Raw genomic sequence first — 26,107 nt, 5'->3', positions numbered from 1 at the left:
GACTTCAGCAGGACCCGGAGAGAGTTAGCGTAGTCTGTTCAGGCTTCTGTTGTCTTGGCGCTAAAGGGCATGGTACTGGTGCCTCTTTGTTTTCTGATAGCATTCAATCTTATGTAAGAGATGCTGTTTGATTGAGAGGGATACCAAAGATTTCTGCAGGAGTTAAGGAGCTGTCTGTGAGGGGTGTGCTGAGTTGTCCCTGTGTCTCCACACACAGGTGAGAGTGTGTGAGTGAAATTGTATGCAGGTGTTTCACCCCGAGCGCACAGCAGTGAGGAGCGAGGAGCAGAAGCTCTGGTTTTTAGCCGTTTTCACTCTGTTCTCTTTCTTCTCCGTTTTTACTCAGTGCTCTTATTTCTCCGCGCTCGTTGTGTCTGTTTTGCTGAGTTTAACCACGTCTTCGAGCTCTCACATAAACACGGGTCCAGCGCTGTCATTGGACAGACTCAGACGAGGGGGCGGGGCCACAATGAACTGGGTGGTCTTGTTTCACAGTGTGAGGGTTGGGGGGCTCCGTATTCACACACTAATGTGCACATGCACCGCAGAGGTGTCTGACTTTAAAGAACTGTTTTAAAACCTTGAGCAGAGAGGAGTTTAACCAAAGAGCATCTGAAGAGCCCCGATGTGGAGAGAATCTGCGGGACGTGTCCGAAGTGTAGGGTTTGAGGACGTGATTAAGAGTTCACCCAGTGTGAAAGCGGTTCTATTGTTTGAGAACCGCGGTTCTACCCGGGGATGAGCCTCGGGGCTCTGCTGGCCGGCTGCACCTGCGAGCTGCGTGAGCTTTTGTTGGCGGAGCTGGCACACGTGCTCCAGCCAAAGCCACATGTGCTGAATAGGCTCTTTCTCCACGGCACACGTTAATCCATCGCCGCGTGTTTACACAGTGACTCATACACCCACCCACTGTCAGGACCAGAACACACCTAGGAGAGAGAGAGACACACACACACACACACACACACACTCAGCTCTGGTTACAGACATTCATAGGCACACACTCGGATCCCCATATTGTTGTTACTACATCATTGGAACACAGCAGCTGTTCTTCACGCTGTGTGAAAATGTACTGACGAATGAACCAATAGAAACGCTCCAAAATAGTCTTTTTACGTTCTCTTCCGTTAAAAGTTAAGATCCTCCTGTAATGCTACACTTTTGGAGATAGATGTCATAGTTCTCAAACGTGGAGATGAAGCCTGTCTTTTCCGTCTGTTATCGTGTAACAGCTGTCATATTTACAGTGCAGTGGTGGTGTGTGTTTTATTAGGGTTGTAGTTAGAGCTGGACGATACGGCCAACATCTGTATCACAATATATTTCTTCATTTCTGTCGATACGATGTTCTGACATTGATATGAACAATAAAAAAATAGTCCCATTAAAAACGGCCAGGAACCTGACGCAACACGACATCAGACAACAGCCTCCTGTTTTTGTCAAGATTTAATATTTTTAATCGACCTTTAAAACTGACGACAGCGCCCTCTAATGGCCGCCAGTCACTGACAAAACGCTGTACATAATGATTACTTGAACATGTCTTTAAAAATCATACGGTCATTGAAACATTTTTATACTGTGCCTCTCCACAGTTATATTTGAGACTGTGTGTGAGCTGCCTCACGCTTAAAGCTGCAGATGGTGAATATCCAACAGAAATTGTACGTTATTTACTGAGGTTTAATACACAGAAGCTCTGAACAGTGTTTTCTGGATCAGTGTGTAACGCTCATGTTATTACTGTAGGAATTTATGCTTGAAATATGTTTGGGATTTTGTCAAAATATGACTTTAACCTTGAAGCGTTAGAATTTTAATCTCAGTCTCAAAAAAATGAGGAGAACTGATTAATTCCTCTTTATTTATAAGTTTTCATGATCTAAATCTTCTAGTCTCTTGTTGAATGAAGAAATGAATGATTTAAAAATCATTTCCACTGGACGTGTCCCAGACTTTATCCTGTCAGCCCCCGAGCAAGTGACCCCTCTGTGAACGGAGCCGGGAAAGATCCTGAGAAAATCACAGTGAGATCTCCATGTGTGAGAAAGGACAACTCCGGAAAATGTCCGGACCTGATTCTCTAGATAACGTCCGGAGTTCGAATGAGAAAACAGCTTCTTCCTCATTTCCCTCACCCCCCAAAACTCTGTCTTCTTTCAGTCATTTTCTCTCCCTTCTCTGGTTCTCTGCTCTCTCTGTGACCGAGCTCAGTTCAGACTGAATTACCTCCTGCTCCTCTGAGTCTCCAGTGTCTCTTCTCTCTTGACAAACAGGCCTCATCACATTCTGCTCGTCTTTTTCACGTATTCAGTTCTAATTTACGTGCAGCCTGTTTTAAATCTCAGACGGGAACACGGTGTGTCCTTACTGTGTGTGTGTGTGTGTGTGTGTGTGTGTGTGTGGATTCCTCCACGTTCCTGCTGCTGCGGTTGTGCTAACACTTTGTAAGTTCAGTCGTAGTGAAATACCCATGGTATGAGAGAGTCATCTTTATTTAGCGAATTTTAAAAACTATTATGGTACCTTTTTTTCTAAGAATATGAACGTCAGGACGGGCTCTGGACCCGCCGCGACCCTGAGCTGGATAAGCAGTTACAGATAATGAATGAATGAACGTCAGCACTTTGAACTGTTGCAGACGTTTACTTTACACTATGACAGCAGCAGCCTAGTGGGACACATGTTTCCATTTCCTTAAAATCACATTTTCAAAACTTTTTTTAAATATATTTACATGAAAATAAATAGCCTTAAATATTTTAGTGAGTTTTCTTTCTTTCTTTATTCATTTATGTAGATGTTATTTTCAGTTCACTCAATTCCCAACAGTGTGTGTGTGTGTGGGTATATTGTGGGACTCTAGGTTGACGAGGGACCACAGGAGAAAGGTAGTCAGAGATACGGCACTCAGCCGTTAAGGGGTTAACAACAAAGGACTCAGGTGCTCAAAACTAAGTGCAACGAGCGCCAACAAAACTGAACATGACTGGGCTTCCCAGCTCGTCTTCCTTGTCTCGAGGACAGTGGGTAGGGCTTTAGGGTGGCGCGGTGGTCTGCGGTGGCATGTTCCGGGTGACGGCTTGTTCCAGGCGACGGCCGGGTGCACGCCAGCGTCAGGTCAGTCTGCTCCAGAGAAGAGAAAAAAGAAAGCGAGAGAGAGAGAGATGAGGGGAAATATTACACAGATCAGCACAACTCAATGTTGAGTGTGGGTCAGTAGTTAGCCCTGCTCTCCTCTCTTGACTGAGGTTCCCTGGCAGTTTTTAATGCCGCCGCTTCAGCCCCGGGAAGTAGGAGCAGCTGGGTCCGTTATCAGCCGCCAGGAGTGGGTGGTCTCTCGCCCTAAGATTTTTAGGAAGAAAATATTAATCCAATTATTTAATTACTGTTTGTGGTCCATAAAGTCATTCATTGTCTGTAACCTTTTTTCAGTTCAAGGGGGCGCCAGTCCTTCACAGGGTGACACACACACATTCACTCACACACAGACCTCTGCAGACACTTTTGAGTCTCCAGTCCACCTACCAATGTGAGGAAACCCACGCAGACACAGAGAGAACACACCACACTCCTCACAGACAGTCACCCGGAGGAAACCCACGCAGACACAGGGAGAACACACCACACTCCTCACAGACAGTCACCCGGAGGAAACCCACGCAGACACAGGGAGAACACACCACACTCCTCACAGACAGTCACCCGGAGGAAACCCACCCGGACACAGGGAGAACACACCACACTCCTCACAGACAGTCACCCGGAGGAAACCCACCCGGACACAGGGAGAACACACCACACTCCTCACAGTCAGTCACCCGGAGGAAACCCACGCGGACACAGGGAGAACACACCACACTCCTCACAGACAGTCACCCGGAGGAAACCCACGCAGACACAGGGAGAACACACCACACTCCTCACAGTCAGTCACCCGGAGGAAACCCACGCGGACACAGGGAGAACACACCACACTCCTCACAGACAGTCACCCGGAGGAAACCCACGCAGACACAGGGAGAACACACCACACTCCTCACAGACAGTCACCCGGAGGAAACCCACGCAGACACAGAGGGAACACACCACACTCCTCACAGACAGTCACATGGAGGAAACCCACGCAGACACAGGGAGAACACACCACACTCCTCACAGTCAGTCACCCGGAGGAAACCCACGCGGACACAGGGAGAACACACCACACTCCTCACAGACAGTCACCCGGAGGAAACCCACGCAGACACAGGGAGAACACACCACACTCCTCACAGACAGTCACCCGGAGGAAACCCACGCAGACACAGAGAGAACACACCACACTCCTCACAGACAGTCACATGGAGGAAACCCACGCAGACACAGGGAGAACACACCACACTCCTCACGGACAGTCACCCAGAGCGGGACTCGAACCCACAACCTCCAGGACCCTGCAGCTGTGACAGAGACACTACCTGCTGCTCCACTGTGCCACACTTTCACAAAACCGTAAGGCGTTTTTCTTTTCTCGTAAATGCCGTTAACAGATGTTTTAGATGATTGTGTCTTTGAGATGCTGTTTCTTCTAAAAATGATACAAAACTAGTGAAAACAGCCACTTTCGTGGGAACCCCTAAATCTTATTTAGAGCTCGCGTCATTCCAGAAATACCCTGGAGTTCCTGATGTTTTTAAAATCTTGATCCCGTCAGATGTGATATTGCACAGATCCACAGCAGAGGACCAGGGGCTGGATTCACAGGCTTCTTAGGATAGGATTTCTTCTGAAAAGTGCTGTTTTATCTGAACTCACATCTGAAGGCTCAGATCAGGACTTCGTCAGAAACCCTCTCCAGAATTGTCTTCTGAAAAGGGAAGCACCAGCAGCAAGACTCCGTATGAGAAGACACTCGAGGTTAAACGACTGTGATTGAGGGCAGTAACACTTAATCGAGACCTACTTCTGAAGACACACGTCTATGTGTGGAATATAAATCACCACTAATCCCATAATTAGAAAAACCTCCATGTTTTTTTATTCGTTTTCTCTTTCCCTGGAAGTGTGGCTTCGTAAGGCACTTGTTTATTTCGAGCCACGGGACGCACAGCCAACGTGAAGCTTGGTGCTGAAATGGTGCGTGGGGTGGGGGCAGGGTCTGCGTTGTGACTGCTGTAAAAAGAGGGTGAAAAATCGAATGTGGAGACTGTGGAGAGCAGTCGGCTGTAGTGTGAGTTTAGATGATGTTACGTGAGAAATGTGAGAGAAAATAACAACGTGGAGTCAGAGGTGACGTTTATGTTTTGGAGAGTGACAGAGTGAGTTGTGATTTCCTCAGACATGGTGTGGGATTTAGGGATGAATAAAAATGTTGAACAAAGGAAGAAGACGGACGTCTCTGGGAAAAATAACTCGACGAGGAGTGGAACCATGAAAGGAAAACAATTGTACTACACAGTGTAGAGGAAGATGTTGGAGATTCAGCCCCTAGTGGTGTGTAGGTGTAAGAGCAGTGGAATAAACGCTCAGAACGGCAGGTTACAGATGATATGGTTATGGTACAGTGAGACCTGCAGGTAATTAATAAGGAGCATATTGTCGCTGTCAGGACAAAACCTCACATCTCCAGAGGCTGGAAACAGTGTTTCTGTTGGTGGCTTTGTTATTAATGTTCTGACGCTGTATTAAAGACTGTGGGAGTTCGCTGATGATGAGGACAGGGGGATTTCTGAAATAAGGAAATAATAGTTGAGCAAGAACGGATGGAACTCGTCCAGTGCAGGGTGTGTCTCAGAGAGAGAGAGAGAAAACAGTCAAAAGCCCAACCCCTTTTCTTATTTTTACCCACACAGTTACAGGGCACGGTGGTTAAAATCCCTCACTGCGAAACGGGCCGACTTTTCAACACCCTGATACATCGTCAGAACACAGAGCAGCGCTTCATTTCCAGGCGACTAGCGCCGTATCAGAGGAGCTGCTGGACTTTAGTTACATTTAGAGCCTCATTCTCCTTCAGAAGAGTTCCACAATCAGAGATTACCCCCCTCTCCTCTTCATATTTACTGCAAAACACTGAAACATCAGCTGCTACTCATGCTGTTTTCTGCTTGTTCTGAAGCAAAGGGCCATTATCCGCTGAAACTACATTAAAATAGTAGTGTGACTCTGACAAATCTCAGTTTGACGGGGCCATGTCCTTCAAAAGGAAACTGATGGGGGCACTAAATAGTAGGGGCTTCATTTGAATGTAGAGAGAGGGGACGGAAACGCAAGAACTGAGAGAGTGAGATACTGGGAGAAAGACTGAGACATACAGAGAGAGTGAGACAAAAATAGAGGTAAAAGAGAACAAGGGTGATATACTGGAAGATGTTCAGAGAGAGATGGGGGTAGGAGAGAACAAGGGTGAGATGCTGAAAGACGTTCAGAGAGAGAGGTAGGAGAGAACAAGGGTGAGATACTGGGAGAGAGGTAGGAGAGAACAAGGGTGAGATACTGGGAGAGAGGTAGGAGAGAACAAGGGTGAGATACTGGGAGAGAGGTAGGAGAGAACAAGGGTGAGATACTGGGAGAGAGGTAGGAGAGAACAAGGGTGAGATACTGGGAGAGAGGTAGGAGAGAACAAGGGTGAGATGCTGAAAGACGTTCAGAGAGAGAGGTAGGAGAGAACAAGTGTGAGATACTGGGAGAGAGGTAGGAGAGAACAAGGGTGAGATACTGGGAGAGAGGTAGGAGAGAACAAGGGTGAGATACTGGGAGAGAGGTAGGAGAGAACAAGGGTGAGATACTGGGAGAGAGGTAGGAGTGAACAAGGCTGAGATACTGGGAGAGAGGTAGGAGAGAACAAGGGTGAGATACTGGGAGAGAGGTAGGAGTGAACAAGGCTGAGATACTGGGAGATGTTCTGAGAGAAAGTGAGGGACTGGGAGGCAGTGGCAAACAGCAAGGCACCTGACGAGTTGGAGACAAATGCAGAAGAGAGAAGAAGCGACAGACAGAGGATGAAGGCCAGAGATAGACACAGTGAGAGTGATGATAATCTCCTGATGGAGACGGGTCCCAGCCTGTCCACAGTGGCCCCCTGTGTTTAGCACACACTCAGTTTAGGGCCGGGAAGGGAGATCTCCTCCATCTCTTTATTTAATTCAGAATCAGGGAGTTTTCTAGGGACTTTAAACACACTCAGAGTTTCATAACATTCAGATACAAGCTTCAGACAAACAACACAGAGTCAGAGACTCAGGTCACACTCTGTACTCTGACACAGCACTGTCCTCCACCGCTGTCTTCGCTCTGAGAGAGAGAGAGAGAGAGAGAGAGAGAGAGAGAGAGAGAGAGAGAGAGAGAGAGAGAGAGAGAGAGAGAGAGAGAGAGAGAGAGAGAGAGAGAGAGAGAGAGAGAGAGAGAGAGAGAGAGAGAGAGAGAGAGAGAGAGAGAGAGAGAGAGAGAGAGAGAGAGAGAGAGAGAGAGAGGAAAAGAAGCAGAGCGATAAAGAGAAACAGGTCAGGGAGAGAGAGAGGGGGGAATGTAGAGAAATGGGGACAGAGGGAGAGAAACGTGTGACAGAAATTGAGGTATAGAGAGAGACACTCGGGCATGAAGAGACTGACAGACGAAGAGAAGCAGGGTGGTCAGTGCTGTGCTGGAAGTGTCTCAGAGCGGGTCGGGTTCAGCGGCGGTATGTCGTGTTCCGTACGATGGACATTAGCCACTAACACTTCCACCTCGGGCTCAGGTATTAGCTGAAGTGAAGCGACAAGCTGACAGGTTGCCAGGTGTTCTGGGTTGCCAAGTGTTGAACCCAAACCCCCCAACCCCCAACCCATGAATAAAAATCAGGATCTTTCTTTGGCCAATTTCTGTTATAAAATCCTAAAAGAAGGCCAGTTATTGCTACTTAATTGTTAAGTGCTAACGGTTAATTGTGATGTCACCTGTAGTCCGTAAACCCACAGTTCCACCTTAAAAGATGCAGAGCTTCTTAGTGAAAATGCTGTGAGAACTGTAGTTTTCCAGAGTTGTCTGCGTTGCTCTTTTAATCGTAGTGTACAGCTTTAAATAGAGCAGATTGATCAGTATTATGTCATTTAATTATAGCTTGGTTATTTGATCTGACCACAAAATAAGAGGCAGTGATCCTCACATGACCTGTGAAAACTGGAAGAGCAGGCAGCAGTTCATCAGCGCGGGGTTAGGGAAGGTTACATCCTGGTTAATCCAGTGTGTGTGTGTGGCTGTTTGTGCCAGTCCATGTGTGACCGTAGCTGCCCCATAAGTGGGGAAACACACACACACAGACAGTCCCCCCTCTCGAAGTGGTAGCACTGCACCATAAAGCTGCTTTGTCATCACCTTACATAATCAGTCTCAGGACTGCTGTACGTCCTCCTAATCTCTGCCCTGGAGCTCCGCAGACAATCGGCCTGTTCAGCTCTCAGCACGGGCTCCTCTCAGACCCTTAAAGGAGACGCCTTCCCCCTCGTCTCCACAGTGGAACTCAGTTCTGTTTCTTAATGAACCCCACAGCAGTGTTCTCCCCCTGTGTAAACAGCACCTGTTCCTTGGAAGGTGTGGAACCTGGGCTGTGGTGAGTGTTCCTGCCTCACACCCTGTGATTCTGGTTTGGCTCTTGTCCCACTGTCACCCCAATATGAATGAGGCTGAGCGACTTCATCTGTTTCATCGTAAAAGTATTAAAAGGTCTCACAATGACGACACGGTGAACTGTAAATGAAGAGGTTCCTGTGGCGTACGAATGAATCTGAACAGACTTTTACTTTGAAGTAGGCAGCACCTGCGGTTGTGGACGTAGTTGAGCCTGCTGTGTCGAGACTTGGAGAAAAGGAAAGAGAGAAGGTTGTGAAAATGATGTCACGGAATTGTCTCGTTCTGTAAATAGTTCCTGCAGTGATTTCCAGATTCCTGTCCCATGGAATATCCCGGAATGACATTCTGCAGGCCTGTGCAAACTATGTGGGAAGAGGCGTTGCACAGCAGACACATTCCTCAGACCCCAAGTCAGAAGGAGAAGGCAGAATGCTGACTTCACTGCACTCAGGTTCAGTAGTGTATGGATTCTCAAACACAACCGCCTGAATGTCCGTGGTCCCTCTGAGTTACGAGGTCATTAAGGAGTGGAAATATTAATAATGCTACATTCTGCCTACGTTACTGAGCACTGTGTGTACTCTCCATGTGCTGCTCTGCAGTCGGTTTGCTCTAGAAACCGCTCTAATGTGTTTACGAAGCCCCAGTGTCTGTAAATGGGTAAAAAACCAAAGTGTCTGGGTCCGGTGCTAGGCTTTCTCTCTCTCTCTGCTCACGGCAGAGAAACGCCATCTGCATTTTTAGACAACGGAGAGACTCCAAACGCTGAAAAGCACCAACCGAGATGAGGATGTTGCTCTATTCCTGCTCCATAGGGGGGTAACACTGACTTATTTTTGCTGTTACAGTTACATTACTTAAGGTGGAACTGACTCTAAATTCAGGAGAGCGCTAACTGCATGAAAGTAAACACAGAGGGAAAGTGCTACAAAACTAAACAGCTCGAGTTACACATGAGTTTCTGTGGGAATTCAAACAGTGACTCAAACACACCCCTCCGCCTTAAAAGACACTGAGCTTAGAGCTGTGTTTTCCCACAACTGTAGACGTTCCCTTTAAGTTCAGAGTGATGTCATTTCAGAGCACACAAGTGTTCACTTGTTGCATGGACACAGCATTATTTACGTTTTGACTTGAGTGTGATCGGCCTGTCACAGAAATCCAGCTCTAACCCAGAGTTCCTTAAGGACAAGACACTGCCGCACCTGATCAGTTATTCCCACTTCTAGTGTGTTTTGTTTGTGTGTGTGTGTGTGTGAGTGAGAGAGTGTGTGAATATGCACATTTGAAAAAGAGGTCACGTGACTCCTGTGGTTCAGTGGCACTAACGTTCAGCAGGGCATGCCTATGACACAGATGTACTCCTAGATACCTATTTACACACCACACATACTCACTCTCTTCTTCCCCTTCTCTCTCTCTCGCTCGCTCAGCCGTGTTTCTCATTTGTAATGTTCTGTCTTTCAGACGCTGTCAAGTGAGGTCCATTCTGTGGAGGAAATACTGAGGGTGAGTACAACAAACTCTACACTAACTCTCTCTCTCTTCCTCTTTCCCTTCACTGCCTCTTTTATTCTTCCTCATCTTTCTTTCCCGCCTTCTCTTCTGTTGCTTCACCACGCCACCCTTAGCCTGTCTTTTTAGTGCGCTCTCTCTCCTTCCAATCTCCTTCTCTTGCTCCTATTTTCCTTCTTCTTAGCCCTGTCATCTCTTTCTCACTCGTGTTCTCTCTCTCTCTCTCTCTCTCACACTTTTTAAATGGGTCAGTATAACTGTCTGGCTGCTGTATAACCAGTCTTTTCTTATGAGGGACCTTTTTAAAGTGTGTCCCTTCAACTGTGTCCTAAATCCTCTAATATACTTCTCTTCCTCCCTCTCTCTCTCTCTCTCTCTCACACACACACACACAGGAAATGACCCACTCATTGGCTCCTCTGCTGACAGCCATTCACACACCAAGCACCACAGAGACGGCCAAGTTCTCCTTCCCAAGCAAGGTGAGACACACACACACACACACACACTTATATTTCCACACAAAGATCAGTAGATCCACACCTAGATGTTTTTAATAATATTATTTATGGCTGTAATTCCACACCTGATCCTCATTTCTTCTGAAATGAAGGATGTTTCTGGGAGAGTTCACGCTGTTCACTCTAAAAATACACTTCATGGACACGAGCATTGGTACACAGCGCCTGATCTTTGAATTCAGGCCTTTCTTTCAGTCCCATTGATACAGGTGTTTGAAATCAAGTCCCTAGCCCTTCAGTCGGCCCTTTATCAAACCTTTGTGAAAGATGTGTCGTCCCAAAGAGCGCTCTGAATTGAAATGTGGCTCTGCCATAGGAGGCCACCTTTGCAGCAAGTTAAATTTATTCCCCTTAGAGATTTACTAATCAGCTTTGTGTGGTGTTATTGAAAAGTGGAAGCGTTTAAGAACCACAGCAACTCGGCTACATGTTGGCAGACCGTGTGAAGTAACGGCGCCGGGGTCACGGAGTGCTCTGCTGACTCAGTAACTGCAGAGTCCCAAATCTCCTCTGGCATTAACATCAGCACAAAAACTGTGTGTCAGGAGCTGCATGGCATGGCTTTCTGTGGCAGAGCAGCTGCATGCAAACCTTAGCATCAGACGGAGTGGTGTAAAGCCTTTTCATCTCGACTCTGGAGCAGTGAAATGTTTTTGTGGAGTGACAAATTATGCTTCTCTGTACAGCGGTCTGATGGATGAGTCTGGGTTTGGCAGAAGCCAGGGGAAGGTTACCTGCCTGACTGCCTTTTGCCAGCTGTAAAGTTTGGCAGAGGAGGGGTAATGCTGCTGTGGGCTTGTTTTTCTGGAGTTGGGCTAGGACCCGTAGTCCCAGAGAAGGGAAATCATAATGCTTCAGCGTACCGAGACATTTTGGACAATTGTGTGTGCTTCCAACTTTATGAGGAAGGCTCTCTTCTGGTGCTGCAAGGCTGTGCTCCTGTGCATAAAGCAAGGTCCGTAAAGGCGTGGTTGGGTGAGATGTGGACGGTCTTGAGCTGCCCCACACAGAGCCCTGACTTCAACCATTTTGAAATGAATTAGAATCGAGAATGTGAGCCAGACCCACTCCAAAATCACCTCCCAAATACAGTTCAGACAGACACACGCTCCAAAATCGTGTAGACTGTAGTACACCTGTTGCTCTGCATACTTTGTCAACCCATTTCCCCCTGTTTCTCAGCGCTCAGGACCCCCACAGAGCAGGTGTGATGTGGTGGTGGATCATTCTCAGCGCTGCAGTGACACTGACGTGGTGGTGGTGTGTGAGTGTGTGTTGTGCTGGTGTAGAGTGGATCAGACACAGCAGTGCTGCTGGAGTTTTTAAACCCCTCAGTGTCTGGACTGGGAATAGTTCACTACCCAAATAATACCTGCTCTGAGGTGCCCCGAGTTCTCAAAGACATGGCAGTAGGGGGCTTTGGATGATAGTGTTCATTCCTGTGGTCTGTAGTGAAATTAATAATAATAATAATTAATAATAATAATTATATATAATAGTATTAATAGTGACTGGTGACTATTATAAAACTATACACTATGAAAATCTTACTCTCTTCCATTTTGTTTCTGTATCAGGAGCCTCATCTTCATCCAGGATACCAGCAGCCACAAAGTAAGTTGTGTGTGTGTGTGTGTGTGTGTGTGTGTAAAAGAGACAGACACGTTGTGGTCAGTGGGTGTATGTCTGCAACACTGTGTATGTTTCTGTACAGAGGATGATGAGTATGTGCTGGAAAGTGTGTGTGAGAGAGTGAGACAGACAAACACAGAGACAGACACACACTGCGGTAAGATTTTGTGTGTGTGTGTGTGTGTGGTGGGGTGGGTGGGCTTGATTTCAACCGAGGGTTCCGTTTAGGTTATTCTTAGACTCCAAACTGACATTTTTAACAGCTTCTTCTTCTGCGTGTGCGCGTCTCTGAAACTGATACACAGAAATGGCCAAAAGTTTATGGACACACGCTCATCCAGACTTTCTTCTGAAATGGAGGTTATTATTCATGAGAGTTCTGGATCAGAAACTCCACTCCAGCTTCAGACCTGGGGGGTTTATACCCCTCTGGCCCACACTTGGCATTGAGCACGGTGATCTTCAGCTCCAGGGCGTCCCCTTTCGTTCCATGTGTTATCTGTGGGCATTTATACAGCTGCGGGTGTGTTTCAGTAAAAAGGCATTCTTCTCCGGCACTTTGTAGTCAACCCTCACGATCAGTGAAGAGCGAGATAAAGAAAAGAGCAAAAATGTCCTTTACGACGGGACACTATCTAATGGATTTAACAAAGGAGCTGTAACCCTCGCTCTACTTTAGAGGAACTCTTATATAAAATCTAATGAGAGACATTTAAAAGAGAGATTAGAGGCATTCAAAATAAAAGATAGGCTTCATTCACAGCCTTGAATTGTGTATTTTCTGTTATTGCTGTAAAGGTCAGAGGGACAGACAGATTCTCTCTCTCTCTGTCTCTCTTTGTCTCTCGCTCTTTCTCTCTCTCGCTCTATCTCGCGCTCTCTCTCTCTCTCTGTCTCTCTCTTTCTCTCTTGCTCTCTCTCTCTCTGTCTCTCTTGCTCTATCTCTCTCTCTCTCGCACTCTTTCTCTCTCTCTCTCTCTCTTGCTCTCTCTCTCTCTCTTTATCTCATTCTTCTGCATGTGGACACAAACATGCTTTCTAAAAGGAAAAGAAAGGTTTAAGGTTGACTACACACACACACACTTCTGCATGTGCTTTAGATAGACAGACACACACACACACTGCGGCTGTCGTCTTGCATTAGTCTCAGAGCTGGAGGAGGAACGACTCCTAAGAGCTTTTAACTTCAGAGAGCTGCTTAAAACACCCTGCAACTGCTTTTTACTGTCTCCACGAAAACAAGTGAACACCTCGTCTGCAGAGAAAACTGTCAGATAATTACTGCAGGCCACAGAGCACTGTTCCACAGTGTGTTCACTTACTCTGATCAGCCACAGTGTTTAATAAAGCCAGGACTGTAGTCCACCTGTGGCTCTGCATACTTTATTACCCCCCTCTCCCCCTGTTCCTCAGCGCTCAGGACCCCCACAGAGCAGGTGTGATGTGGTGGTGGATCATTCTCAGCGCTGCAGTGACACTGACGTGGTGGTGGTGTGTTAGTGTGTGTTGTGCTGGTGTAGAGTGGATCAGACACAGCAGTGCTGCTGGAGTTTTTAAACCCCTCAGTGTCTGGACTGAGAACAGTCCACCGACCAAAAACATCCAGCCGACAGCGTCCTGTGGACATACAAGACCTCCAGACATTCATTCTCTCTCTCTCTCTCTCTCTCTCTCTCTCTCTCTCTCGCTCCGAAACAAGGAAAACAGATCTGTGAGAACTGGGCCACGGAGCCGTGTTTAGTCCAAAAAACAACAGCAGCACGGCGATACACAACGAGAAAACAGCGCCTGCCTTCACCACCGCTGCTGCTGTTGTGGTTTTCAAAGCCCACGGTTCCCGTTAGAGATGGGGTTTTGTGACGTCACCGGCTCCATTTCGTGGAGGAGCTGTGGGAGTGGGAAAGTGACGAGTTGAACGCGAGTCGGTCCCATGCAGTGGTAAAGCAGCAGTAGAGCCGCTATGAGGCTGTGGAAACTGTTGCGATACCTGGGTTTGATCTCGGGCTAGATTCTGTTTATTCTCGTTAAGTGGTGCCAGTCCGATCCAATGAACCTGTGAGCCGTGTATTATTATCCGCTGTCGGAAACAGGGCACGGCATCCGCTCCAGCGCAGGACAAGGCTTGGATCAGCAGCTGCAGAAATCTCTGCAGTGGTCAGCACTGCTACTGTCCGGGGAATGTGCTGGACATGAGAGGGGTCAGGACTGTGGCTGGTGTCATAGATGTACACTACTGTCTTTTTTTTGCAGCAGACATTCATTAATGAGAAAGCTTAGTCACTGATCTCGAGAGAAGTGGGCCACTGCATCATTCTGTTTACACGTGGATTAAAGCTACACTATGTGGTGTCTTTACGTTAAAATTACAGCTTGAATATCGTTGTGATGCTCCTCAGATGCAGTGTAAACATGCCCTTAGACTTCTGCAGAAATGCTTGATGTTGTGGTCGTGAGGGTGATGATATTATAAATCTCTCTCTCTCTCTCTCTCTCTCTCTCTCTCTCTCTCTGCCTCTCTGCAGAGCATCATGACTCCCCACCCAGAGCCCCCCTGTCTCCCTGTAGGCCGGACCCTGTGTGAGTATAATTACATTTAACTTGATCCTTATCTGTCTTTTTCAGATTTTGTTTCCTGCTCTCACATCAGCTCTATGGAGCTTAGAGTATAGCGCTTCATGGACCGTCTTCACACTGCTCTATGACAGGAAACACACACACACACACACACACACACACACACACCCACAGATGGAGAGAGTGGTGATGAAATCCAGTGAGAGGCAGGTGGAAGGAAGTATTCTAGATCACACCAGCAACTAAAATAACACTCTCTCTCTCTCTCTCTCTCTCTCTCTCTCTCTCTCTCTGTCTTTGTGTGTCTTTCTCTCTCTCTCTGTGTCTCTGTCTGTCTCTGTGTGTCTTTCTCTCTCTCTCTCTCTGTCTGTCTGTCTCTCTCTCTCTTTGTCTTTCTCTTTCTGTGTGTCTTTCTCTCTCTCTGTCTGTCTCTGTGTCTCTCTCTTTCTCTGTGTGTCTTTCTCTCTCTCTTTCTGTGTCTCACTTGCGCGCTCTCTCTCTCTCTCTCTCTCTCTCTCTCTCTCTCTCTCTCTGTGTTCTTTTCCCCGTTATTTCTCTAACTTTATATTTTGTTCTTCCTCTCTGTTCTCATTCTACATTATAAATATAAACCTGAAATTCACTAGAGGTTTCTGCAGTTTCTCTCTCTCCTCTGCAGAGCTCCCCATTATTCCTCTCTTGTCCTCCTCTGTGGTTCGTTATTGATCTGTATTGGAAAGGAGTGTCAGGATTGATGTGAGAAATGATGTGCCAGTCCTCTCTCCCCCTCTCCTCCTCAGGATGGACAGATTTGCGCTGACCTTTACTGGTCCCTGCTTCCTTCTTCTCTGAGTTTTAGTCGTTTTGTTTCTGCCAGGTTTTAGACACAGACTCCTCTTACGTTTTTAGATGAGGAGCACGTTGTGGACTCAGAGCCACACCTGCGTCTGCACCTAACACAGTCAGAGGAGATAAACACACACACACACACACACACACACTTTCAGGAACATGTTCATTATTGATCAGGCCACTTGTATTTTCACAGTAATTTAAATTAGATTAGTACAGAACCTCAGACACACCCAGACCACCAGGTGGCAGCATAATGACTGTTTTTATAAAGAGGAGAATGTGTCTTTGACCCTTTTTGCACGATCTTTACTGAGTGATATCTGGTGTTTCTCAGTGTTCCTGAAGATGTCAGCGCAGCAGCGTTGGCGCCCTCCAGTGGAGTGGAGTCCAGCAGCTCCAGCGAATCAGAGAGCAGCTCAGGGTCCGAGTCTGAGAGCGAGAGCAGTGAGAGCGGCACAGAGGAGAACCCAGCGGCCCAGAGAGAAAACACACCGCCGGTCCAGGTACACACACTAATACACACCTCCTCACACTGAGCTCTGTGTCTCTCGCCCTCTCTCTTGTTCTCGCCCTGTCTCTCATTCTTGCCCTGTCTGTCTCTCACCCTGTCTCTCATTCTCGCCCGGTCTGTCTCTCACCCTGTCTCTTATTCTCGCCCTGTCTTTCTCCCTTTTGCCCTGTCTGTCTCTTGCCCTCTCTCTCGTTCTCGCCCTGTCTCTTATTCTTGCCATGTCTGTCTCTCGCTAGCCCTGTCTATCTCTCACCCTGTCTTTTATTCTTGCCCTGTCTTTCTCTTTTGCCCTGTCTGTCTCTCGCCCTCTCTCTTGTTCTTGCCCTGTCTGTCTCTCACTCTGTCTCTTGCTTGCCCTGTCTGTCTCTCGCCCTCTCTCTTGTTCTCGCTCTTTCTGTCTGTCGCCCTCTCTCTCGTTCTTGCCCTGTCTGTCTCTCACTCTCTCTCTGTCTCTCAACACTAAGATGCTCTTGGCTGTAGAGCAGTAGATGTAATGAGTTAATCTTTATAGACATTTAAACACACACCTACATGTATTTAATGATGAATACTGTGAGGTGATGTAATACACTGATAGGGTGTGGAGTGAGTAATGTGTCTGTGTGATTAATGAGAGTGAGTTAACACTGATTTAAAAACGCTCTCACGTTGTTGTCGTGTTTATTTACCTCTGTGTAGCTCCATGTTGATGTTGATAATGCAGTACTGAAATAGTATTCCTTTCTGCTGAAGCTGGTTTTATTCGCTCCTGACACATCGCTTTCTTCATTGTGGTTCATTATTTTAATCATTAGAGCCGCGTCTCACACACACACTGTGTACTGTGTGTAACACTGTATTGACTTGCATTCATCACTTTATGGGCACTTGCTTTTTGTGTGTGGGGACAGGATTGTGGTCGTTGGTTTTACTATATTTGAGAGGACCTTCCAGACGGATTACTGTGGCTAATTAATGTTTTACCTTCCCCTCACGCTAATCTTTCCCTAAGAGTGATATGGGGTCACTGAGGGCTTCACGCGAATGCAAAACAAATGTGTTAGAATTTGAAGACCGCCAAAGTGTCATCGCAGTAACACCAACACGCTACGGCTCAACATCGCGAGGACGTCTGACCCTGTGACCAGCTAAAACTATGAAGTTGAATTCTAACTGTTTATGAACGGTTGAGATTTACTCGATATTGATTTGAGGTTGTTATTTATCTCAGTGCGTGTTTATAATTACACTCTGAACGCAGGAGTGTTATCAGGCGGCACTCAGCGGTGTCTGCGTTGTTCGGTCCTCGTACTGAAGTCATTCGGCTTGTGACACAAACATATCGAGTTCTTTTTTCTAAATGTAATTTTTAACGCTGTGTTCCACTCCCCGATCAATACTGGAGTCTTTTATCCGCCTCAGTGCCCCGTGTAACTTCATTAATAAACTGATGAATGAGAGGAAGGCTCTGTTTAGGGAAGAACAGAGTGACAGAGCCGTTTCTCTTAAATCAAAGTATAAATGAAAGAGGAGAACCGGTTAACGATGAGTCAGGATGTGGAGACGTTATTAGAGAAAGGAATCGATGAGTGCTCTGCAGCAGTGGGACACAGAAGTGAGAATGGACAGGTTTTAAAAGAGAGTGAGACTGAGAATGATCAGAACGTTCAGTGAAACTCAGATGAACTGAAGCTAATTTGTGCCCCACAGCAGTGTTCTCCCCCTGTGTAAACAGCCCCTGTTCAGAACGCCCGCTTTCAGCACCTGTTCTTTAAATGATAATGAGCCGCTCGCTGTTCACCCCGACCCCGAGCGCACAGCAGTGAGGAGCGAGGAGCAGAAGCTCTGGTTTTTAGCCGTTTTCACTCTGTTCTCTTTCTTCTCCGTTTTTACTCAGTGCTCTTATTTCTCCGCGCTCGTTGTGTCTGTTTTGCTGAGTTTAACCTCGTCTTTGCGCTCTCACATAAACACGGGTCCAGCGCTGTGATTGGACAGACTCAGACGAGGGGGCGGGGCCATTCTAAAGTCTCTGCACTTGTCGTCAGAAGCAGCACAGAATCAGAACAGACAGTTTTGTCCCATGTTTTCTGACTTATGCAGCTCACAGAAAACTGACTGTGTGTGTGTGTGTGGGGGGGGTCTTTCTCTCTCTCTCTCTCTCTCTCTCTCTCTCTGTCTTTTTCTCTGTGTCTCTCCCTGTCTCTCTCTGTGTCTGTGGGTAGGTGGATTACTAAGTTATTATTATTTAGATACTTTTTAGATTATTTTATACTAAGCACTCATTATTTCTGTTTGTGTGTCTGTGTGTTTGTATGTGTATGTGTGTGTGTGTGTGTCTCCTAGACGGAGGGTATGAAAGACATCAGCTGGCAGTTAATCAGGTGGATAAAGGAAAGCCAGCAGAATCGTAACCCTCAAAACCATCACCACAGCCAAATCACGCCGGACGCTAAAACTGCTCCCAGCTCCGTACCTCAGCCCCATTCCCAAACCCAGGAGGAGCCTAAAACCAGAAACAAGCAGCACTACAACTCCCATAATCCCCCTACAACTCAGCAGTTAGAGTCTACTGAAGAAGCAGGTTCCAAGTCCACCAGCTTGGGTCAACCGTCTAGTAACGCAAGCCACAAGCCCATTTCCAGTCTTTCTGAGACGACCCACAGGAAAACCGTGGGGAACAAGCAGCCGGGGAAGAGCAGCAAAGCTCCGAAAAGGCAAGAGGAGTCCCGCCCCAGCCTTCAGGTGGAGAGTGTGGAGGTGACCCCGCACGACAAAGAATCCCTCTTTACGGAAAAGCCCAGAGTCAAAACGAAATCGAAGCACGAGAAGAGCAGCAAGTCGGACGACAGGAAGTCGGCCAAGCATCACTCGGACAAAAAGGATGGGAAAGCCACGCTTCCCAAGGCCACTGTGACTGTGGAGAGAGTCAAAGACATTGAGCCAGACCCCCCACCAAGTACAACCACCTTACGCTCCACCTCTCCGCCCCACAAGAGTAGCGTCCAAACAGAAACCATCGCGCCCGCAAAGAGCTCCAAGAAGAGCCGTGCTCGCTCGCCCTCCAGGGAAAAGAAAGTGAAGAAAGAAGCAGCGTCCAAGAGAGTTCCTGACCCTCCCCAGAGCCTGGTGGTGAAAATCGAGCTCAGCCACCTCTCCAGAGTCCCTCAGGCGCAGAAATCGGTCAAAACCAGCGAGAGCTCCTCTAAGAAAACGAGCCACGAGAAAACGAGCCACGGCTCGGCTGCAAAAGAGAGCAAGAAGCGGCCTGTGAGTTCCCCCTTTTCTTCCTCTGTGAAAGATTTACACGTTTTGTATTTGTTGTTGTTGTTGTGTCAGATAAAGCTTGAGCAACAGAGTCTGGCCTCTCAGTGGAACAATGAGCTAATACTAACACGAGCTAACAGAGGCATGAGATCACTTCTTTATGTTCGGGATTGAAATGTGTCCCGTTTCTGGACCTTTCTGAGCTCCTACCCTGTTCCAAAAGTTACACAGTGCTGTTTCTGTAGTGCTGAGTCTGGAGTAGCAACAACAGAGGCTCCGTTCTCCTTATTACAGCTCAGTGGAGCGTCACAGTGAATTTAAAGGGACATATCTGCCTAGGGTTCCATTATCTTATAAACATCACCCACCGCCCCTCCTCCTGCCCACATGGAAAGTGAAAGAGTCTAGATAAAAACAGTCTAGATTGTGTATAAAGGCATGCTCCCTCCTCTGTCTGTTACTCTGAGCATGAAAACATGAACCAGAGTCACGTGTTAGTACTTTAGCTTTACAGAAAGTAGACGCAAATGATAAATGAAAGATAAATTGGTCGACACCAAGTGTAGTTTTAATTTAATGGCAAATCAAGGCACAGTTACTGAGGCTTATGTGTTGTTTATTCTGATTTCACACTGAAGATTCATGTTAGTTACCACCACCAAAGTCAGAATAATTACACACTGAAGAGGAACGTTTACATATTCTCTCTCTCTCTCTCTCTCTCTCTCTCTTTCTATTTCTCCTTTATCTCTTTCTCCTTTCTTTCTCTCTCCCTCTCTCTTTCCTTTCTTTCTCCTTTCTCTCTTTCACTCTCTCTCTTTCTCCTTTCTCTCTTTCACTCTCTCTCTTTCTCCTTTCTCTCTTTCACTCTCTCTCTTTCTCCTTTCTCTCTTTCACTCTCTCTCTTTCTCCTTTCTCTCTCTTTCACTCTCTCTCTTTTTCCTTTCTCTCTCTCTCTCTTTTCTTTCTCTCTCTCTCTTTCTCCTTTCTCTCACACTCTCTCTTTCTCGCTTTTTCCTTTATCTATCTGTATTTCTCTCTTTCTTTCTCCTTTGTCTCTCTCTCTCTCTTTCTTCTTTCTCTCTTTCTCCTTTCTCTCACACTCTCTCTTTCTCGCTTTTTCCTTTATCTATCTGTATTTCTCTCTTTCTTTCTCCTTTGTCTCTCTCTCTCTCTTTCTTCTCTCTCTCTCTCTCTCTCCCTCTCTATGTAGCCCAGTAGACCTTGCAATAAGAAAGCAGGTACAGAAGGGCGCAAGGCGAGATTTTTACGTTAAAATCACAGCTTCAAAATCATTGTGATACTCCAGCGAGCTGCTGTAACAGAGAATACGGCCTCTGTCCTTGCTACTCTGGGCTCAGCACTGCAGAAACTGCACTGTGTATCTTCTGGAAGAGGGTGGATCCCAGTGTTTTCTGTGTGTGGTTTGTTTGTTTGTGTCTATAATGCTTATGCTCTGACAGTCTGCGCAGTAGACCAGTGTCGGGGCGATGTTGGCAGCTCGTTGGCGTGTTGGCAGTTGGACAGATTCTTATGAAAGTGACCGATAATGATCTTCTCATGAATGTGACTGATAGCTATGGTTCAGTTTCACAATAGCAGCTCAGTGCTGTGTTAATCCTGCCTCCTGCTGAAGGCCGTTACAGGAATATATTCAGCAGCTGAGGTGTGGTGAAGGTGTGAATATTCATCAGCCTCAGATCTTTTCTGAATAGAGTCTGTTTCTCATTATTAATTTCTTTATTAACAATTCCACTTTCTCTTCATTTTAAAGGTATACTCCCCCTTCTACTGCTTTTTAAAGTCTGACCCTGACCTGATAAAGAAAGTGCCCCTCGTTTCCAGTTCTTTTTTTCTCGTTCACTTCTCATTCTCCCAAACATTGTATATGTATCAAGCCACGTGTTAATGACTTGAGGAGGTGCAGTCTGCTTTAAAAAGAAGATTGAACACAGTCAGCCACTCGACACATGGCAGACACTGGGGCGTAAGCTAAGGTTTTGAGCGTGTGCTGGTAGCAACATTCAGGGGCTTTCATTTTCCAGTGTTGAAATGTAGGGATCGTCACACATTCACTCACTCAAACAAATCTATCTACAGGGTGAATCAAAATTCACAGGAAACCCTTTTATTTCACAAAGGAACACCCCAGGGAGTAATGGGGGAGGGGTCTATCTTTTAGACTGTGCCTGGAACATGGCCGCCATCTTGAAATCCGCCATATTGGATCAAGGGCAAGTTTTTTCAATGGGAAGGTGGACATTTAGCATATCAAAGCGTATCCCAGACGCTTTGATCAACTGTCACAATCATATTTGCAGCATCTTGAGGGAGCAGTTGGGGTCGGTTTGAGTTTGTAACGAACTAAAGTTTTGAACTTTCTTTGTTGATAACTTTTGAACCACAGGGATATTGCAAATCTGATTTTGTGGCAGTCGATTTTTCACAGAATTCTGGTCTTCTTTGATATGCTCCACGACCACCTTCCCATTGGAAAAAACTTGTCTTTGATCCAATATGGCGGCTCTCAAGACCCAGGGGCTTTTCTTTCTGAAATAAAAGGGTGTCCTGTGACTTTTGACTCACCCTTTAGATATGTTTGAGGGAGAGAGAAAGTAAATGTGTGACGATCATTGGAAAGTGAAAGCCCCTGGATGTTCCAGACATAACCTAAAAGATAGGCCCCTCCCCCATGACTTCTGGGGTGTTCAGATCGGTCATTTCCCCTTTGTTTCTAGAACAAGTGGGTGCCCTGCCCTGGATTTCCAAAGTTTAGAGTTCTTTGCTAAAATGCAGTCAGCAAAACAACAAGCTACAGAGAATAAGATCAAAGTATTGCACTATTTCTGTTGATTTGCAATGTTTCACATGTTAGATTCTGTTTAAAAAAATAAAGAAACGTTAACAGAAATCTGTGGAGGATGTGTTCTTGTATTTTCTCATAGAAAATCACCAAAACATTGAATTTAACCCAGTTACTTATCCACCACACAGCTGTAGTTTCTCAAGTTTGAGTTCAGGGGAAGTCCTTGTTGTTGATTGGTCTGAGTTCTGGAGAAATTTCAGCTGAAAACACTAACGGCACAGTGCACTCTGACACTGCACTTTGTAAAGAGAACAGCAGTGAACACATACATGAAGCATTGCACACAGTAACACAGCAATGCAATAGCCCTAAGCTTTTATTTCTACCACTTACTTATGTATTTGGTTTTATTTGTGTCTAGTTTAATGGCATCTGTAGTTTTTAACTTGTTTGATTTTTTTAAACATAAAGTACTCTGCAACATTTTAGGCGCCCAATTTTTTTTTTGAGAACAAATTGTGATAAAAAGATTTATTTTCTGAATTATTGAGTCTGTACAGAAACATATTGGATTTACTTTACTAATTATTTTAAGAATTGAATTTGAATGGAGAATTAACTTCACTGTGCACAAGACAATAAAACTCCTGACTCTCAAACGCACAGCGAACACGTCTCTACATGGCTTCATACACGTCACTGTAGCTTATGTATATGAGTATAGAGTGAATGTGAGGGACGCTGTGATCCCTCTTTTGACGATGGCCATGTTTGTGCTGTTCCCAGGCGGAGAAGAGCGAGACGCCTGTGCCCAAGAAGAAACCCAAACTGGAGAAAGAGAGCAAGAGCCCTGTATCGTCTCGGCACAGCTCCAGCAAAACAGAGTGAGTCACGCTGGCTTTGTTCATAAACACCTTTAGACGTCTCTTTAAAACAGTTCAGTTTTATAATGTTTCATCATTGATGTTATTTGCAGCTTGGAGAAGTTTATTTCTACAGCACTTTTTACAGCAATCGTAAATAAGATCAATTAATAAAACGCACAAACCTCCCAAAGAACAACATCAAACCCCATCAAATACCGAAAAGACAGCCGCTGAGCACGCTGGGAGCTCCCCCGTGACCCCCCAGCCCCTCCCATACTCCGTGTGTGCAGAATACGCAACGCTGCACGTTTGACACGGACATAGTTCGTTCGCGTCATTGCGTGAGTTCACATGTTGTTCTGGGTCGATCGTGGACCAGGTCCTGGGTGTTACGGAGTCTCCTACAAAGAGAACCTGAGGGAATGTGTTACACGAAGGGCAAGGTTGTTCCAGTGACAGCTGCAGCAGAGCCTCCCTCTCTCTCTTCTCCGTGTTTACAGATGCGCTCCAGACAGCGAAAAAGTCAGACCGGGCCAAAAGATCCGAACAGCTCTATCACGCTTGACTTTTCCTCTGGGAGTCGTGGGGCGTCCCAGGCGCACGACTCCCAGACCCTCCTACAGACCCGATTAGGTTCAGACCCAGACCCTTAAATTAATAAATAAAAACAATTTGGTCAATACGTAAAGTACCGCAGTGTCTGTTTTTAAAGAGAATCTGCTCCAATCATCAGCTTAGTGTTGTGTATTATTCACTGGCCACAATATAACATTAAATAGCAATAAAAGCAGCGCATGACAATAAGAGCTTGTCCTCATTTGACAGGAAAACCTCATTTTATTCCGCATTAATGTCTGATTACAGTCTTTTTCTATCCAGCCCTTTTTAATTAACCAACACCTATGTCCTAGACCACTTTCCTGAGGAAGTTACTGACTGTGTTCATTGTCTTCATTAGCCACGTCCAACACTGAGGTTTCTAGTTACCCTCTCGATCACCTGGGGGCATTTAGTGTTCGGGGGTTGGGCCTAGAGGCAGATGTACACGTTAGAATGGAAAGTCCCGGCTTTTCCAGCAGCAACCGTCCCTCGAGTGGTCCAGCTTCTCCTCCAGTGTCTCCTCAGTTCTGACCATGAACTCGTCTTTCTCCCGCCACAGAGCTCGCAGGAACAGCAGCGAGAACAAGGTGACGAAGAGCAGTAAGAAAAGCCATCCTCCTCCTCCTCCTCCTCCTCCTCACTCCTCTCAGGAGCAGCCCAAGAGTTCAGGACACAAGCGTCGAAGTGGAGAACCGGAGGAGAACAGCAGCTCCAGCAGCAAACACAAGAAGAAGAGCTCCAGCAAAGAGGAACACGACAAGGGCCAGAAGGTACAGCTTCACCTGAGAGCTGGGCAATAGAGACAGCAGTATCACATATCTGCTTCTAATAATACGTGATGTATTAGATGTACATCATTCACAGTGTTTATCCCAGTACTTTGGCGCACACATGAGTAGAAGCAGCAGCAGAATCACATTGTAAAAGTCTGTCTGTGCATGTTTTATTCAGTGCTTCACATACTGCACTTCACTAAAGAGGTGCTCATACTTGGACTGTTTAAAGTGTCCCTACACAGTCACGTCACAGTATCCGGTGATGTTGGTTTACATTTATGTGTATCTGAGTTTTTAGGGAACGTGTTTATCTCTGTTTAACTGGACCAGTTCACTCTGTCTGTGCAGTGGGAGCTAGTATCTGCACATTTCTGTGTGAGCTGAGGGGGAACTCTGAGTTTACAGTGTGGCTGTGGAAAATAGCAGCTAAAAAACATAAAGCTTGTGTGAAAACATGTTGATGAGAACCCAGCACTGTGTTAAATTAGGCAGCGCTGAACAGTTGAATGACCAGGGTGCTGCTGATTCTCTCAGGCCTCATTCACACACATCTAGATATTTTTTTAAAACTTTAGAAACAACAATAGAAATAAATTTTTAAAAATAGACACATCCTGAAACGCAGCAGGGGACCGTCGTTGGTGTCCCGACTGGTTTATTTTTACCTTTTAAAAATCACAGCTTCAAAACCATTGAGATGATCCCCTGAGCTGCAGTAGGGAGATTAGAGACTCTGTTGTTGCCGCTTCGACCTCAGCACTGCAGAAACTGCACTATGTAACTTATGGAGGAAGGTAGGGGAAACCACACCCCTTCACTCCACTTCCTTCTTGACTCCCTCCTTCCTCCACACTCATTGTTTTTCTTCTTGTATTTTACAGAAGGCACCAAAAAGCAGTGCGTCTGTCTCAGATACAGCCGCGTCATGCACCGCTCCACAGACTCTCAGACCCCTGCTCAGGTTTGAGGAGAGGTAAGAATAAATCGCTCAGAATGGCCCAGGGATTTGATGTTTGTGTCCCATCCACACCTTCACGTTTTCCTCCCTTCGTTTTTGAAAATATCTTTGTTCAGACGACTACGAAAATGATTGCATCTTCATTCCTGTCCAGCAGGGGGCCACAGTACCTCTTAAAGAAAGACCTCCAGACACTACAAAGTACAAGAGAAACACACATCGTTTAATCCCCCGTAGCGCACCACACAAGTCATGAAACGACTGGATTTAGATCTTAATATATTCATTATACACTAATCCAGCATCAGTTAGGTTTATTCATATGTGCTGTGTTTGTACGCTGTAGTTTTATCATTTATGAAATTGACAGAAACGGGTACGGTTTTCGAAAAGCTCCTTTTTGTCCAAAATCACGACACCACTAACAGCAGCGTTTTCAAAAACCTCCGCCTTGGAGAACCATTTCAGTGACCTAACGTTATTGTGTGGATAGGAGGCCAAACACACGCTTCGTTTTTTAAAAATACTTGGATACTTTGTGGTGCTTAGATGGTTATTTATTTGTAAATTTGTGAGTTTTTAGATTTTTAGATTTGCCTCGAGGGACAGGCTTTTAGCCTTTACTCAGTCACACCCCCCCCTCTTAATCTCTTAATATTTAATATAAAATAATGAA

At 46.1% G+C, this 26,107-nt stretch overlaps 1 protein-coding gene across 1 annotated transcript in view; it reads left to right on the top strand.

The window, feature by feature from the left end:
- aff1 (AF4/FMR2 family, member 1) overlaps positions 1 to 26,107 on the top strand; it is a 71,981-nt gene that overhangs the window by 35,394 nt on the left and 10,480 nt on the right. Inside the window, exons 4-12 of the mRNA XM_066645525.1 lie at positions 10,063 to 10,104; positions 10,506 to 10,592; positions 12,209 to 12,245; positions 14,786 to 14,840; positions 16,006 to 16,174; positions 18,505 to 19,428; positions 23,018 to 23,115; positions 24,257 to 24,467; positions 25,355 to 25,446. Coding sequence (XP_066501622.1) covers positions 10,063 to 10,104; positions 10,506 to 10,592; positions 12,209 to 12,245; positions 14,786 to 14,840; positions 16,006 to 16,174; positions 18,505 to 19,428; positions 23,018 to 23,115; positions 24,257 to 24,467; positions 25,355 to 25,446 — 1,715 coding nt within the window. The remainder of the gene's footprint in view (positions 1 to 10,062; positions 10,105 to 10,505; positions 10,593 to 12,208; positions 12,246 to 14,785; positions 14,841 to 16,005; positions 16,175 to 18,504; positions 19,429 to 23,017; positions 23,116 to 24,256; positions 24,468 to 25,354; positions 25,447 to 26,107) is intronic.

This window comes from Hoplias malabaricus, chromosome 15 (genome assembly GCF_029633855.1).
Source record: "Hoplias malabaricus isolate fHopMal1 chromosome 15, fHopMal1.hap1, whole genome shotgun sequence".
NCBI classification, from domain to species: Eukaryota; Metazoa; Chordata; class Actinopteri; order Characiformes; family Erythrinidae; genus Hoplias; species Hoplias malabaricus.
The sequence above is the reverse complement of the archived record's forward strand: the minus strand, read 5'-3'. Positions and strand labels throughout refer to the sequence as shown.